The sequence below is a fragment of the Echinops telfairi genome, unplaced genomic scaffold (genome assembly GCF_000313985.2).
Source record: "Echinops telfairi isolate 266 unplaced genomic scaffold, ASM31398v2 ScPeMD7_2291;HRSCAF=2852, whole genome shotgun sequence".
Classification (NCBI taxonomy): Eukaryota; Metazoa; Chordata; class Mammalia; order Afrosoricida; family Tenrecidae; genus Echinops; species Echinops telfairi.
In genome coordinates this window covers 34,108,321-34,125,228 of record NW_022106189.1, presented here as the reverse complement: position 1 = coordinate 34,125,228, position 16,908 = coordinate 34,108,321, and the positions used below count along the sequence as shown (strand labels likewise).

At 45.2% G+C, this 16,908-nt stretch overlaps 1 protein-coding gene and 1 long non-coding RNA gene across 2 annotated transcripts in view; one reads left to right on the top strand and one right to left on the bottom strand.

Annotated features, from left to right (window-relative positions):
* ZFHX3 (zinc finger homeobox 3) overlaps positions 1-16,908 on the bottom strand; it is a 159,267-nt gene that overhangs the window by 11,660 nt on the left and 130,699 nt on the right. The window contains exons 5-7 of the mRNA XM_045293664.1: positions 9,755-9,888; positions 9,398-9,598; positions 486-588 (exon numbers count right to left, since the gene is read on the bottom strand). Coding sequence (XP_045149599.1) covers positions 486-588; positions 9,398-9,598; positions 9,755-9,888 — 438 coding nt within the window. The remainder of the gene's footprint in view (positions 1-485; positions 589-9,397; positions 9,599-9,754; positions 9,889-16,908) is intronic.
* LOC123522096 overlaps positions 1-16,908 on the top strand; it is a 166,793-nt gene that overhangs the window by 143,251 nt on the left and 6,634 nt on the right. Inside the window, exon 3 of the long non-coding RNA XR_006680398.1 lies at positions 463-545. This is a non-coding gene — a long non-coding RNA (uncharacterized LOC123522096). The remainder of the gene's footprint in view (positions 1-462; positions 546-16,908) is intronic.

Here is a 16,908-nt window from a genome sequence, read left to right as displayed (position 1 = left end):
GCTGGGCACAGGTGTGTCGAGTGCTTCTTGGCCCCTTATCTAACCAGGAACAATGTGTGGGGAAACACTAGCGACACCCACATTCACATGTTCTTTCCAGATGCCCCTCTATGCCTCATCCCAAGGCAATCCCAGAAGACATCTAATCCTGTCACCCCATAGGTTTTAGAAAACCCAATTCTTCAAGTCCTTAGAGAGGGAGTAGCACCTATCGATCGATTGTCTGGCTAGTCACTGGTCTGTACTTAAGTCTTGCTTGTCCTCACTCTGATTTTTCTCTCATCTTGAAACCATGTGAATGACACAAATGCACACACCCAGAGACAGAGAACAAAGTAGCAGATGATAGTGCCCCCTCCCCACCCCTGGTCTCCTGACCAGCTTAGGAATGTTGTAAAGGATGCTTGGCACCTTTTCTTTGAAAATCTTGGCTCAAGGTTTCCATTTGATTTCTATTCCCAGGGGTCAAGAGTAAGAATACTGACCAGGCTGCTTTCCCGTCTCGTCCACACCGGAATTCCCGTCTCGATCTGGAACAGCTGCAGGTAGGAACATACTGCTGGGCATTACCATCTCGGGGGTGGTCACCTGAGGAGTGAGAGGCAGAGACACAAGGAGAGTCAAATGGAGAGGAAAAAGACAAAATAAGAAAGGTTTAAAAATTATTTAATAAGCAAAATTAGCCTTTACCAGTGTAAAGTAGAAGGTGTCACTTTTCATAGCTCACTGAAGATTTCGTGTTTATTAGACAAAGCTCACATCAGTCAAAAGTGTTTCTACGGTTACATTCTGGACATAATTAGCAGTGCACACTTGAAGAATAATCTTATTATTAATATTTTTCCTTTATGCAGAATTTTGACTTTGATCACTGACAATGTTTTGTCATGGACTGTGAAACTTCTTGTGCAACCAATTAGGTAGATAAGTTGAAAGGCCCACCTTAAGCTGCTGAAAACATAATAAGGGCCCTAATTAAATCATACCTAGTAAAGTACACTGTAATCTTGAAGCAGGGAGCATTGTAGTACTGTTTTCAAAAGGTATTCAGGCAAGAAGAGGAGGGGACTAAGAGAGAAGGAAAGGGTAAGAAGCAGAGAACAAAGGGAAGGCTAAGGACATGCAGACACACTGGCAGATTTTCTAGGAAACAACATTTTGTAACCCTTCACAAGCTGAGATCAAGAGCAAACTTGAATTCCCCATGACTCATTGAAACTAGGATTTCCTCTAGAATCCTCACCTGAGGTATTCAACATCAGAGGGCACTTGTGCCCAGTGTTCTGGCCACATAGGACCACCCACACAGCATCCTAAAGAGGCGGCCTGCCCCACCTGGACCGTGGGCATTCCAAATACAGAAATCCTGGAATTCACCTGGATGAAAAGAGCTACAATTTTAGGTCAGCTCTGCAGTCACTTCTTCAGTTCTCTCTGCCCTACGGCCAGTAGCGTATACATTACTACTTGCTTAGTGATCCACAGCCTTCAAGGCCCAATGTAAGGGGCACAGCTCTTCATGGGCTCGGAGGGTAGGCATTTCCAGCTAAACTGGAAATGCATCCCTGTTGAGGCTGCAGCCTGAAAATTACCAGGCACACAGGCTGTAAGTGCAGCAACTGATTTTTCCATTTGGCACCATTATATATTCTCTTCATTTGCTAGTGCCAAGTAATGTCATCAACCCAGATGCCAGTCAGTATAAGAATTCAGCAATGCAGACTACAGAGCAGTCTTCTGAGAAATGCTGGGTCTCCGCAGAGCAGGTGGAGGTAAAACACAGCATTCCCGCTCTTCTCAGGGTCTGCCCAACCCGCAAGCTGCAGGACAGCCAGCTAAGGCGAGCTGCTGATAGGTTGTTAGGATTGAAGCAGAAATGGCCAAACTCATTCCATCTATTTTCTTTTTGACAGAAAGCACTTCTGACCAGTGTGGTTGGGGAGTCCAGCGGGATTAATTTATAGTTCTCAGTCGAGGGGAGCACGAGGTTGGGGGCAAGAGGGGGGAAAAAGGGAAAGGAAAAAAGACTTTCCCCCCACCTCCATTCTCAGTTGTAGCTGCAGGATCAGTCCTTTCTTGGGATCTTTAGGAATTATGAAAAATGAATCACGAGAAAACGTTTAAAAAGCCCTACAGAGTAAAAAAGAATAAAATTATCTAACACCTCAGCTGCACATCATTATAGAAAACTGTGGGCTTTTTATACACATTACAGTAAGGCAGACATCCCCTTTAACAGACTCAGTACGACGGATCAGTAATTGTTTTCATACACTTTAATTAGAAAAACTCAGATGGCTATGAATAATAATGGAAAAGAGAGACTTTTGCACTTGAAAGGTTGAAGTCAATCAAGTGTGAATGACGGCAAAAAAGAAGAAGAAGAAGAAGGGGGGAAAAAGACACCAATTCATCAGCCCTCTGTTGTCTCGCTGAGACTTTAATCATAATTCCTGATTGGGATTCAAGAAGGCAGTAAGCAGCAGTTCTTTGTCTGCCTTCACCTTCCATCAATTAACTCTCCCCGAAATATAATCATCAACCTCACATGCTCCTCTGCATCTCAATCTGGACCTCCAAACCTCTAAGTCTTGCCCCATATGTGTTTAAGTAATTACTTTTATTTACCTGCATCTTCTGAAATACAGGATACCCCACCTCTCCTAAGCAGGGGCAAAAATGGTCTGGTATCTGGAATTCAGAAGGAAAAAGAGGAAGATCCCAAGAGGGAAGGCTAAGAACTTAGAAATTACAGTTTTGTGTATATGCTCAAGTGTCCTGACAGATTAACAACGGAAGACGCCTTAGCTAGTTTTCAAAGCTTTTTGCTCAAAGCAGCCATCAGTAAGGATAATCCTGCTAAGAGCGCTCACTGAAGAACAAGTGAGGGGACAAAGGAGCTACTTTACCACTGGCTTTGGCATCCCTGTGTTTTCCAATTGTCCTCCCACTGAACCACACGGTTCAGGCTTTGTGATCCACAGTCTTCGATGGACAGTTGAGAAGTAGGTAAAGAAAATCATTTAACTGCGCTGAGCCCAGTTCTTCAAAATCCTTTCTTGCTGGGAGCACTGAAGTTCATATGTGCACGAGAAGACAAGACAGGATGACATCATAACCAGAGCCATCTCAAGTGGGCTGGGCCTACACCTCTCAGTCCCTCAAGTAACTGGATTCCATGACTCGCTTCCTTGGCACAAACAGCACACAAGTTCTCTCTGTTCACTCCCTACTTCCGTAAGAAAAACAAAAAAAGTTTGGAGGCTTGGCCTGACCACCTACCCTTATGCACATTGACTACCCCACCCACTGGACTCTATTAGATGGATGCTTTGAATTATTCATACACTGGTAAACAGTACATTGCATTAAGTGATGTCCTCCACACCCTAATAAGCATATTAAAAAGCAGGCTTTTTAAAAAGGAAAAGGAAGTTTTTCTAGGTGAGCTCATTCAATCTTTTGGAGCCACTGTTTCTTCGGCATTTGCATCTGTCTTTAAGATTTGGTCTTATCTAAAGAAAGAGCAGTCCCTGGCCATCTGTGAGCTTCCTAACCCATCTGAGCCAACCCCATCCCTCGCCAGTGTATGCAAAGCCAATAGGAATGAATGTAGGGAGAAACCATCAGCTGAGCTGCTGAAAGAATGGAAGTGGTGGCTTTAACATCTTAATAGATGTTTACAGATTTCCTGTTAAACAGATTCATCTCTTCATAGATAAACAGTAACCCTAGAAATGGTGGAGTTCTTCTTGGATACCGAGAATCATACTGTGTAAGAAGTTCTCATAAACAGTCTCAGAAAGGAGCTCCCCATGATGTCCAAACTCTTCAAACTTAAGCAATTCCCAAACAACTCATGTTGGTGAAAGGAAGGGTCAAGAATGACTGCTCACCGTTTGTGAAACACTATCCAGGGTTTCTTTTCTTTCTTTCTTTTTTTTTTTTGTCTTCACAGTCTGTATTCATACTGAAAATCAAGATCAAGCGAGCTTTTACCCTTCTGCTCCACAGGAGGTTTCTGCCCTCCCTGAGCTCGCATTAGGACAGCTGTGTTACCATTTGACAGGTGTACTGCCCCAGTCAAACTCCCCACCTGCCACTGTCGCTGGAGGGACTCACGCCCAGCGAGTGTCCGGGGTTTCTTGTGTTGTATGCTCATGAATTACAGAGCACAAAAAGGTCCCTGACTCCAAGAAGCTCACAATCTCAGATTGTTCATTGTTTAATGTGTATAAGCGCTGATGAAAGTTGTAGACTTCCAGAAAAATACCTTCGCACACAGAATACTACAGATTGTCTCAAGGAACCGTAGGTTTCTTAGTGGGAAAGCCGTGGACTCCAGTTATTAGCCTTTGTTACCCTAAGAGAGGTGATGTAAACTGGGTATCAAGTCTCTGTCCCCCTCTAGTTGGGTTCCTCATTATTTGGGGTTATGGCAATGCCTTGTCAAGATTCTTAAGGCCCCAAAGATAGACCTCATACAGCTATGGCGCTGATTGCCACTATAGTATTTGGGTTGGGACGGCCCTCACCCTCAGATGTTTGGTAGAGAGATTATAAGGGCTACTCCCTTTTCTGTAGTGTAGTGTACAGTAGCCAGACAACCTCCTGTACCATCTCCTCCTAATTATGACATTATGGGACTGTTCGGAGAAATTCACCTCACAAGGCTGGCCTAGGATAGAGCAATGCAGTCCACATGTTTCATGTGGTGAAAGGAAAAGCTCTTGGCATGTAGGGCTTCTTTCAGAAAGGCACATAATCCTAAGTAAACCGGCATTTGCCAAGACCTAGACTCTCTAGGAAGTCCTAAATCTTACACTTTACAGTGAAAAATAGGGGAGATCTATGTGAATTCTCACTAGCATGGCCCGGGACCACCAGTCTCTAACCATTTGTGAATGAAGTTCTTCTGGTATCTCAAGAATGTAGGCATGATTCCGGTGGTGGTGGAGCAACCGCAATCTAGCTGAGAGGAATTACTCGGAGGCAGAAGTACAAGTGTGATGAGGGGGCAGGAGGAAGGTAAAAGGAAACGGGAAAGATCTAGGAAGCAAAGCTTTGGATAGAGGTATAAACTTAGGTGTTCACTTATGGAAATATATTAACTCATAAAATAGAGGTGTTGGCTCAGGTACATATATTTATATGGCGATACTTGAGGAAGTGGATGGTCTTTGGGCCTCTCAGCTCAAGGCCTCCCTCAAGGAAAGAACATTTTGTTGAGAATGGGGGTGGGGTGGGGGTGGGGGACCTGCAGCAGACGCCAAAAACCCATCTGTAGACAATAGGAATCACTTCAATTAAGGGATGAGTCAACCCGGGAGCAGTATACCACCAAAGAAACACACACTATTCTTCTGGTTCTTTGAGGGTTCCTCACCCCCCACTATCATGACTCCAGCCCTGCCTTTCAGTTATGGCTAGACTGGAGCATGTGCACTGATGCAGAGAAGCGCTCACTACACGTGGAACCCAGGTCAGATAAAGCCCTCAGGTACAGAATTGGGAGTGGTAATACCAGGAGGGTATGGGGAGGGTAGGGAGAGGACTGGAGGAATGGGGAACCAATCGCAATGATGGACGCATAATCCCCTCCACACTTCGGGGGATGAACAACAGAAACATGGGTGAAGGGAGACAGCAATCAGTGTAAGACATGGAAAGAATAATAATTTATAAGTTATCAAGGGGTCACGGGGGAGGGGATGGGAGGGAACAAAATAGGAGCTGTTACAAAGGCTCAAATAGAAAGTTAATGTTTAGAAAATGGTGATGGCAACATATGTTAAAATATGCTTGAAACAACTGAATGCTGTAAGAGCTATAAAGGCCCCCCCAATAAAAATTTAAAGAAAAATGTAGGCATGATGTTAAAACTTAACTACTGTATATACTCGAGTATAAGCTGACCAGAATATCAGCAGAGGCACCTAATTTTACCACAAAAACTGCATAAAAATGTGCTGGTAAAACTCAGCTTATACATGAATATATACGGTACTTCTAGGAATGAGCATTTCCCCTCGGTAATATACTCATGTACAAGCCGAATTTTCATGCAGTTTTTTTGGTAAAATTAGGTGCCTTGGCTGATGTTCAGGTCAGCTTATACTAGAGTATATACAGTATATAGAAACCCGACTGCCTGGTGAGCCCATCTGCCTACTAACTAGGGGGAGGTTTGGGGTTTGTCCCTCGCTTTCCCACTAATGCACTAAGCTGGTCATAGGGCCATGCTGGGGTCTAGATGGCTTATGTTGTCTCTTGTCATGTCTTTAGTGAGGTGTCTAGTTGTCACAAGTAAAGGCTGCAGGGCCATGGACAAATGTAGCCCCAAACCTGATTTTTAAAACTGTGAATGAGCAATGACTGAAAATAAAAGTGGGTGAGGATTGAATAGGAAACCCATGAGCAGTTGCATGCACACACACAGGCAGAAGCTAAGGAGGAGAATGAATTAGAGAGTAAAGCTTCATTAGACTCAGAGTGGCAAGCAGTGGCAGTATACCAAGGTCACTTCTAATTTAGACCACCTAATTGGCAAACAGGGCTCCAAATGGCTATCATCTCACAAGGCTTGGAATTAATGAAGCCCGATTATTTTCATTACCTTTTTCTGAGATAGAGACAAAGTGAGATAGCTGGTACCGGGTGGGTGCAACAGCGCCAGGGCCAGTGACCACCAGAGAGCCCCGGGGGACGGGGAGGGGAAGCAAGACAGCCAGCCTGTCCCAGAGACACACAGATGTAGAGAATGGTCACAAATCACAGAAGACAAATGCACAGAGCAGGAAAGGGAAAGACCTACGATGTGAAAGGGGAGAGGCTAGAGAAAAAGGTGGCCCTTGCCTGCTCAGCAACCAATCTCCAGTTCCACTTTGAGGCTATATTTTGTTAACTAATGGAGGAACAAAGAACACCTCCCCATATTAATGCTCCCGGATCCCAGTGGTATGCCCTGTCACTTAGAAAGGCAGTGATCAATTAGAATAATTTAAGAGTATTGAAGTGTCATGGTAGGTGGGCTTTCTCCTTTTCATTTAGGGACCAGAAACATGTTCCCAATCTCCCCCTGCCACTCCCCCAAGATGGGGTGGAATGGTGCCGCAGAGCAGCAGTTTCTCCATCACTACCACCCATGCTTCCCTGTAAATACACTAGACTGAGTTACATGAAACTGACATGGGCTTGGGCTTCTCAGCCTGACTTGCCGGGGCACTTGTCTCATCTCCTTTAAGTGTTACAGATTTCTTCCTTTCATATGACGTGTGTAAAGACACCATTTGGAGCTCCGTTTCCAATAGGCCAGGCAGAGTGAAGTGGCATGGGGTGACGCTTCCAATTGTGAAGGGTGAACACTACAATCGTTCCCAGTCGAGAACATTTTTCAAAGCCCTCATTGGTAAAAGGAAGGGGGCCCATGGAAGACACAGATATGAGATGCAGAGCATAAGCAAGCAGCTGTTTCCATAGCAACAGACATATTAGACACTGCAGGTCCCTGAAAGCTGTCTGATAAGGTATTATTAAATGAAGCCTCCTCAAAATGCTCTCCATTTATAACAGAATGTAAAGACGTTGTGTAGAAAATAACTCATTTCCATTTATTGGGGTGGAATTTACCTTTAAAGGGTCAAAAATACTATTTCTATAGCTTTAGACACCCTGGGCACATACAGGTCAGCTAGGAATTTTCTCTTTCGTGGGATTTGCCAGCTTTTCCTCTTCTTTAGCCAAAAGCTACTTTGGAGTTGGAAGTCATCACTGTGCTCACTGCCATTCATCGAGCCACTCTGGGACAAAGCAGACAGAATGTTCCCCTCTTGGAGACAAATGACTGTGGACGGGACCCTTTCTTAGCCGGCTATCTCCAGAGTTGCACGCTTTAGTGGGCCAGCTTTTTACCCACAGACTCATTATAATCATTATAAGCACTTTCGTGTAAAAATTGCATTTGCAATTATTTTACAACTGGTCTTAGTAAGGACACTACCATCTATTGACTCCCATCTTCCCATGCAAGAGTAAAACATGACTACGATTTATGTTTCCCACACCGTTCGACTTGTTCCTGTAACCAGCACATTCTGTACACTTTTCTGAACTGCATGGGCAGCAGCAGTGCCACTGCATCAAGTGGACTCACAGCAGCCCTATAGGAGCTGGTGGAACTGCAACGCTCTAGGGCAGTAGAAGCCCAGTCTTTCTGGCACTAGGTGCCCTTTTGTACATGATAAGTGAGACTTGATAGAGGAAAGGGTGGTTTTCTTACTTTAGTGTACAGCTGAACTCACTCGGGGAGCATTCATTCGTCGGTCTCCAAAAAGGTTAAGACTCGATGCTCATCACTAAGTCAGTGAGTAACTCCCAGCTCTCCCAACAGTAGCATTCTTCCCTTGGAGATTTTGCTTGCAGGTGACTCATAATGGCCACCAGATTCTCTGGTTACAGTGACTATTATAAACCTGCCATGAAAACGACTACTGGCCCAGAGCTCCTAGACTAATCACCTGCATCAAAGAAAAATGTCAGATATGGATCATACTTCTTTCCCACACTTCAGCTACCATGGTTCCAGTAGCGGAAGTGTAGGGAGGCCTGGGGAAATCCCTCTGCTTATTTTCTAAGGTTGTTGAGAATGTTGAGGGAGAAAAGCCCACCCATCCAATAGTGTTCACTAGTCTATTTGAAAATACTCACAGAAAACTATTTTATAACCTGAAAGCTTTCTGGATGCATTGTCAGTTACATGCGACTCTTGTCTAAGCATCTCAACAAGATTTCTTAGCGATGCCTAAAGGTTACTTGCACGTGTGACCTGCATGTTACTATGCGTAATTCTAAATGAACCACTTCTCTGGAAATCTTCACAAGGAAAGCCAATCAAATTACCTTCTTATTCCTCTGCTTCTGAAGTAATGCTAACCTAGAGGTAAGAATAAGCTGCTTTGGTGATTTTTCCTTTCACAAAGGGGAGAGAGGGCTCTCACAGCTGCCTCAGCACAAATCAGAAGTGGGACATATCACCTGCAGCAGCATGTTCAATACTCCTGGAGTTGGAAAAGACGCACTCATGTTGCCACTGGACCACTTCAACTCAGCATCTTAGTCTGTTCAGGTGAACAGGACAAACTTGCTTTTTGTTTTTGCCAACGAGGGTCATTGTGGGGAGGAAATGAGACATAGTGAATGTAAGAGTAACCTAGAACTTGACCTGCTCTAGGTGGTTTGGAGCAGCTAAGTTACACTCTCAACTTCCAACATACACATTCATAACAGGCCCCTTCCACACTTGGGGCTGGTCAGGCCCAGTCTAAGGAGGTGCAGCACAAGCTGTCGCTTTGACCTTGGGGAAAAGAATCGTCACAGGGCCCTGCACCTGCAGCCTTACCGTCATAATGAGCTTGTCTACGCAGTCGGGCGCCACGCTGTGGAGATGAGTGAGGTGCAGCTGGAGGTGGATCTTGTTATTGAGCATGTCCTGGCACAGAGGGCAGCGAAGCATGGGCTGCACCGAGTGCTGCGTCATGGCATGCACCCGGAGCCGGTTGACATCGGCGTTGCTGTACTTGCAGTAGGGACACTGGTACATCTGTGGGGAATACACCCAACCCTCTGGTTGAATCTTCACTTCCAACCAGCAACTTTGCCCCAGGCCCACCACCCAACAGTTCTTTGCCCACGGGGCTATCAGATACTCTTCTCCCCAACCCCGACCAGTGACCAGCGGAGCCCCTGCCAGGCTCACCTGCTCGGGTTTAGTCTCCTCAGATGTTTTTGGTCGCTTTGAAGAGAGCAGAGACTCTGAGCTACCTGGAAAGGCGATACGTTTGGAAGCTGCAGGAGAGTCTGTCAGCTCCTTCTCTGCTTGGCTGGACGAGGCTGGAAGAGAAAGTGGAAGAGGCAATACAGTGGCCAGCTTGCAGAGTGTCAGGTGAAAAGTCACCATTCATTCTTGGCCCCAGGTTGTCCGGAGCCACCAACATCTCAGAAGAATGAGCATCCAGATTGACTTATCAAGCACACTGAAACACAAGGTCAAGAAGTGGAGCAAAAGGATTCTTGTGGCTTTATGCTAAATACAGTCCACTCTGACAGTCCCCCCATCTGCTAAGGATGGGTGGGAAACTCTTGCCCACCAAGCATCGCACACCTGTTCACCTCTGCCTTCACAGATAAGACTTTCTTTCCCTGGTTTTTGTAATGACACATGATAAGATTATTCTGAGAGAACTTTACATGAATATCCACATATGAACATGTGGGAAATGAAAGTCTTAAGTTTAGCAATTTGTTTTGGGGTAAGAAGCAATTGAGGAGTGGAACCAGGCAGGGCATTCGTCCAAGTTATAATCTAGCCAACTGCTATAGCCACAAAAGTTTATTCCGAGTGGATGGGGTAGAGGGAGATTTTCCTCTGTGCTTGTCCAAGCCATACCCTCCAGACACCTCCCCACCCCCCCCCCCCCCCCCCCCCCGAAACACTAATTAATGAGGACAGCCACGTGGGGCTCAAATTGCAAACAGTAGTATGGTATGGAGGGGATGGAAGAAAAGGGATCCGCACGATTGTGATCAGAAACAGCCAGAGGGAGGCTGTAACAGAAAAGCACGGTTTTCTTCCACTGGAATACAGATTCCAGGATGGTTGGCCTTCTCACTTTTGACATGGGGCTTCATGTCATTTTGTTTAAAACAATAGGAAAATGGCAGCAAAAGAATTAACGAGGCCCACAAAACAACGCGCGACTGGGCAGTTAGGTCACTAGTTAGTTTTGTTTTCACTCTTTTGTAAAAAACTGGTTTCTGCCCACCCCCTCCTTCTCTAGTGATCCAGTGTGTGCTTTCATTCATTAAAATTATGAGGTTACAGAATAATTTTGAAATAAAAAGTTAAATGCAGGAAATATTCCAGGAAGTTGATGCTCTGCCCAGAATGCATATCTCGTAACCTTTAACCCCAGGATCTTGATAACCTGGTCTACATAAGGTTGTAGAACATCTATTATTTAAGAAGTACAAGGACAAACCCCCTCCTCCTTCCAACGCACACATTCATAACAGTACTTTAATCTGTCTCGAATCGACTTCAAACCCATTTTGCTCTTAATGGGGGTTATTCATTTTCACTTGAAAGGTAATATATGACGGCTGGATATTTAATGTGATGGACTGGCTGCCGATTAACTAGGTGCTGTAACATTCTAGACCGGTTCCCCCATGGCCCACTTCCCATCTCTTGGCCCCCCGCAGAGCCTCACGTGGCAGGGTGCAGAGACTGCAGACAGATGGGCCCTGGCTTGACCACTCCTACAACAGGAGTGTTTAATTAACGCTCAGGTTCTTCCTGCTGCTCCTCCTCCATCACTTTCACCTTCCAGCTAGTAGCCATTCCAGTGCACTCTAACAACCAGCAGGCAGGTGCTGTTGCAATGCTTATTTGGCACGGCTACCTTTTTGCCTTCCCTCTTTCCAACCCGGGAGTTTGTTTAGGCTGGCGGTTTAAAGTTGGAGAAGAGATGCTGCTTCTCCTTCCTCTAGTAGCAGACACAAATGCTGTTCCAAACATGCCTGCCGTCTTTTCCTTAATTGGATCTGAAACAACTCTTGCTTTACAGGGTACTATGAACCCACCTTGTAAACAGCCAGCAATCAGCCACGACTGTCAATTGTGCAGGCAGGTGATCAGGATGTTGAATGAATGGGCACTGAAGCAGAGACCACCCAACTCATCTCTCCCTCATCACTGAAAAGCAAACACCTAGCCTGCTGCAGCATCCACTTCCTTGTAGGACCAAAGAGCACATCCTCTTCCCTCAACACCAAACATGTAATGCATTGTGACAGGGTGGCAGAGGTGAGCATTCTGATTTCTGAAGCCACTGTTCCTCCCCCTCTGCATGGAGAGGGACCGTCTATGATTTCTTTGTTCAGACTCTCCAACTGCTCTGGAAATTCTAAAGCTTCCTTTGTGAGCTACAGAGTCCTTAAAAAGTATTTTAAAAATATGCAATCAGTACTCATTCTTTCTTCTCAGTAACCCAACAGCCCTTCTATTGCATGAACGGCCACATCTACTGGTGCAAAAGCTGCTGGGGTTAGGCGAAGCAGCCGTCTTCATTTGATCAAATCTGCCTACAACTGCCCATTTGCCTCCTGCTGCTCCCTTGCCAGGCCCTTCCCTGATAACGGAAAACACCCACTTGTAACCCATTGTTTTCCCTGGGTACTACAGCTGACAGCCCTCTTCCCAGCTTGACTTCAGGCACGAAAACCCTAGTCTCTGTCAAGACATGGTACACATTTCACACAGCTACTGTAGACTGGCAAATGGTCGTACAAGTGCTCCACCAGCTGCTAGGTCCAGGTTTCCTTAAGCCTCTCTCCCTGAACAATTTCAACTTCAATTCTATTACAAGCATACATTGTGGGCTGGTATGAACACCAAGAGAGAAAGTAACTGTGGTTTTCTCCTGTGAAAACTTTCCTAAACTTCCACTTACATTCTAGGACAGTTGTCGTAATATAGAAAACGCTATTGGAGACACAACCATATGTGAATACATTTCTGGGCACGCTGATATTCATATTAGCAAAGTAGAAATAGATGTGTTTTAATTAGAGTTAAGCCAAAGCTTAAACAATCAGTAATTGGAACCTTTGGCTTACACTAGTGACCAAAAAAGCTTATAAATGACTACCTACATTGGCTTTTACAGTCAAGACAAACGAACTGCAAACAATCTAGAAGTCTTTCAACAGGACATGGTTAAGTAACTATTGGTATAGAAATTCTATGGAGTATTATATGACACTCAACATAATACCTACCTAAAGAAACAAGGAAAGTTAAGTGGGGAAAAAATGATTAAAGGTGCATTATACCATATTGCCACTCTAAATATTAGGGCAATAGAAAAATGACGAAAGTATAGTTGTATTAAGGTGATGCCACCATGGACATACCATTTTTCAAGTCTGTCATGTAGTTATAATTACACGTAAGTTAGTTTAGCATTTAAATTCATCTGTCCATGAAAAGTTCACATTTGGGTCCCTACTGTGTACAATATCAGGCGCTATGGCTTTCTTTGCTAGTTAGAAAGCAGTTTTTCTCATCTTGGTAGCTCTGGCATATAAAAAGATGTTCTGAACCTCCAGTTTTCAGAGGCAACATGCTAGGCTCGTGACATTTTAAAGGCATACCTATGTGACAAGGTATCACCCTAAAGATTACACATATGGGGTAGGTATGTCAAGCTAGGGATATGCTGGACCAAACTTCTGCAATCTAATCACATGTGAGCTAGGGGCTTCCCGCCACACAGACTTTCTGCAGCGCGAAGAGCACTTGTTCCGTTGGTGAGATGTGCTGGTTTTGCTTACTGCCTCCTCACTGATAGATGGGCTGGGCTGGCCACTGAACCCAGCAAAGACGATTCCTGAGAGCAGACATGATTCCTGATGCCTCACGTTTCTCAGACAGTCTTGAGTGGGAAGCATGACAACCTTTTCAAAAGCAAAATAATTCACCAATAGAGATGCCAACTTTCAGACACTGTGTTTTCGTCATGTTTCTAAGAAGTAGTTACCTTCTAAAAATAATTATTTAAAAATTATCTCCTCTCCACACTAATTAGAGGGAGAAGGAAAGAGTGCTGATCTGAATCCACGCGTGTGTGTCCGTGCAGTTTTCAAGAAACGGTGTTAATGCTTTCAAGCACATAGAGTAATTAAAACAGTCTAGCAAAGCTTCGAGTAGAACGTGACTGCCTTTAATGACTAGGGAAGGGCAGTGTCGTTGGGGGAGCTGAGCACAACCCTTAAGTATTACGAGCCCCTCTAACTGCAGGAGAAACTTGTTCTTCCTAGGTATAAATTTGCACTGCATCCTCCCCAACAAACCCAAGTCCTTGAAATTGTGGCCACTGGAAACTTGGGTTAGTGGTATAATGACAACACACAGCTAACTCATTTCTCACCTTGTGCCTTGGTAGTGATGATGTGAAAGGCAGGTCAGGGATGGAATTGCTGCTTCAATGAAAAGAAACCTGAAGCAAAACTGGAACCATCAAGCCCCCAGTTCTCAGTTCCTTATCCTTAGCCAAGGCTCCACTTTCCCTCCGAGGAACCAGAGTACTGGCAGGATTCGCTTCTGTGTCTCATAAGCAAAAATCTTCTTCTCATCCCTCAACACACTAGCCAAGCTCTTGGCATGTTGGACAGGCTTGGGGCTTGGGTCCACATTGCTGGGAAGTTTCTTCTGCATTTCCTTTCTTTCTGCCAAAGTGGCACCTGGAGGTGATTTTACCAAAGTGCTTATCCTCTTCCTTTTGGAGAGCCCAAGGGTGAGCCCACTGCCAGCCTAGGAATGCTGCCTGGCATGGAGGCCAAAGGCAGCCAACCTCCCCCACCCCACCCCACCCCACCCCCACTTCTTAGCCATCAGACTCTTAGCTAAAGTACTACTGACAGCCCCTCCATCTAAACTTCCATCTCCCAAACCAGCAACATAATGGAGGAGCCAATTAAATGATTATTAATTCATGCTACTTTCCGTAAGCCAGAGGTTCTCATCGCCTTGTGTTCCGTAAACCAGCTTGCCACCTGCCCCAGAAATTTACAGCGGTCTTTTATCTAGCTCCATTGACTAAAGAAAGAACATTCACACAATCCCCTGCTCCATGTGTGAGCTGGGATAACAGTACAGGCTTCGTGGCATCTGAAGACAGTCTGACAGCTAATTTTATTAGAAGGTACAGTTTTACTGTTTCTGCAGCTTCTCATGGACCTCATGTTCCCCCTGGACAACAAACATGCAGTATTTCCAAGCATCAGACTCTTTTTGAAAGTGGAACACCTCCTGGCTTTCTTGCAATGCCACCCCCGAGATGAGCCTGGGCTCTCCGAGTCGCATCTCTTGTGGTGGTCCTGCACTTGTTCAGCAGACCAAAGCTGAAAAACCAACCCCACCACCATCAAGCTAACTCCAACTCCTGTAGGACAGAGTAAGAACTTTGGGATGGGAGCAGAATGCCTCAGCTTTGTTCCTCAGAGGGCCTGGTGTGTTCCGACCCTTGATCTGCTGGTTAGCAGCCCCGTGTTTAAGTCACTGCATAACCAGAACAGGCAGGCATCTCTAAATTCTCTTTTTCTAAGACAATAGCAATTGCTTTAATGAATCTGCTTTGCTGCCAACTGAGACATGCATGTGACACCCCGGGAGGGGCGGCTCTTGGGAGATGAGTAAGAAGTTGGGGCTTCCCTGCTCAAACTTCAGCCTGGGGAGTTAGGCGCCCTCTATCCAAAGCACGGGCCCATTTCCACTAACTGTAGCCAGTGTCCTTCTGGTACCTCTCTAGGAAATACGTTTGAGAAGCGTGGCCGTTTTGAAAGTAGGACCATCCTAGGCAGTCGGTAGACTTAAAGGTCATCATCTACTGACATGGCTGCAATGTTAGATGGGTCTGACTGAAAAGCTAATTATTTATGTTCTTCAGCTCAATTGCAAACCAGATAGGCCAACGCTTTGAAAATGCCGAAGCCCATGGGTATTGGCTTGACTTTTTTTTTTTTTTTAAAGAAATAAGGCTAGAGCCACAGGAAACTGCAGGAATAGTACAGAGACATGTGTGCCTTTCATTCAATGGTCACTTTTTAGCCGTGTTTAGATAGTTTCCAGATCTTAATTTGTTCTTCATTGTGATCTGTCTTTTTAAATAGTGCTGCCCAGTACTAGCATCCAATAATACATCTGCAAAGCCTAGGCCGGCCTCCGGTTTCTGTCAGGCTCTTTTGAGAATGCCATGTGCCTTTGAGTAAAGTGCAGTGCCTCCATCTCCCATTAGGTACTCAAGACTTGTTGCCTGGTTAAAAAAGAAGTTGGTCTGAAAACCAACTGTACAGCAGACATCCCCTAGGGCAGTGGCTCTCAACCTTCCTAATGCTGCAACCCTTTCATACAGTTCCTCATGTTGTGGTGACCCCCCCAACCATAAAGTTAATTTTGGTTGCTACCTCATCACTGTCATTTTGCTACTGTTATGAATGGGGCAACCCCTGTGAAAGGGTCCTTTGATCCCCAAAGGTGTCGTGACCCACAAGTTGAGAACCGGCTGTCCTAGGGTTTGTTTAAGCCTAGGTCACAAGCTCCACCTCTCAGAGTTTAAGATTCAGTGGGTCATTCAGAGACTGTGCATTTCCAGCAAGTTCCCAGGGGATGCTGCTAGTCAGAGGCCACACTTACAAAAGCACAATCAGAGACCAAACATTGGTAAATGGTAGGAGCCACATGGTTGCTGTGTGGCAAGAACTAAAGGAGAGGTTTTCACCGATGTGGCCATGTGTGCTTGTCTACTTTCAACAACTGTGCTAACATGACACTTTCATCATCTCAGTTCAAGTTTTAAAAAGCCAACCCCGGTCTCAAAGTTTAAAAACAAAAAGGGTTTCATGCTCAGGACAAAGGTGAGAGATTAAATATGGCTATCCCCCAGGAACCTTGGTTGTACAATGGTTCAGAGCTCAGCAGCTAACTGAAAGATGGAGCTTTCAAGCAAGACCAGATGAGGCAGGCAGCTTCTTGGAAACCCTGTAGGGCAGTTCTGTCCCACGAGGTTGCTGTGAATTAGAAGCAAGTGGATCGCAATGAGTTTTGGGGGTTTTAGCTTTGTTTTTGACCCTAAGGGAACCTAACTTCTAAAACAAATTTCTCCAAAGCCTCCAAAGGAAAAACCTCTACCTGATTCTATTGCCAGTGCAATCCACAGCAGTCACATATTCACATTGCAAGACTCAGGCTGCCTTGATTGTGGACTCTGATCTGCACGCCTCATTGTAGGCCTCTGCTTTCCCATGGCACAACCTCTAGCTTCTTGAACGCAAGGGGAAATAGAAGGGGTA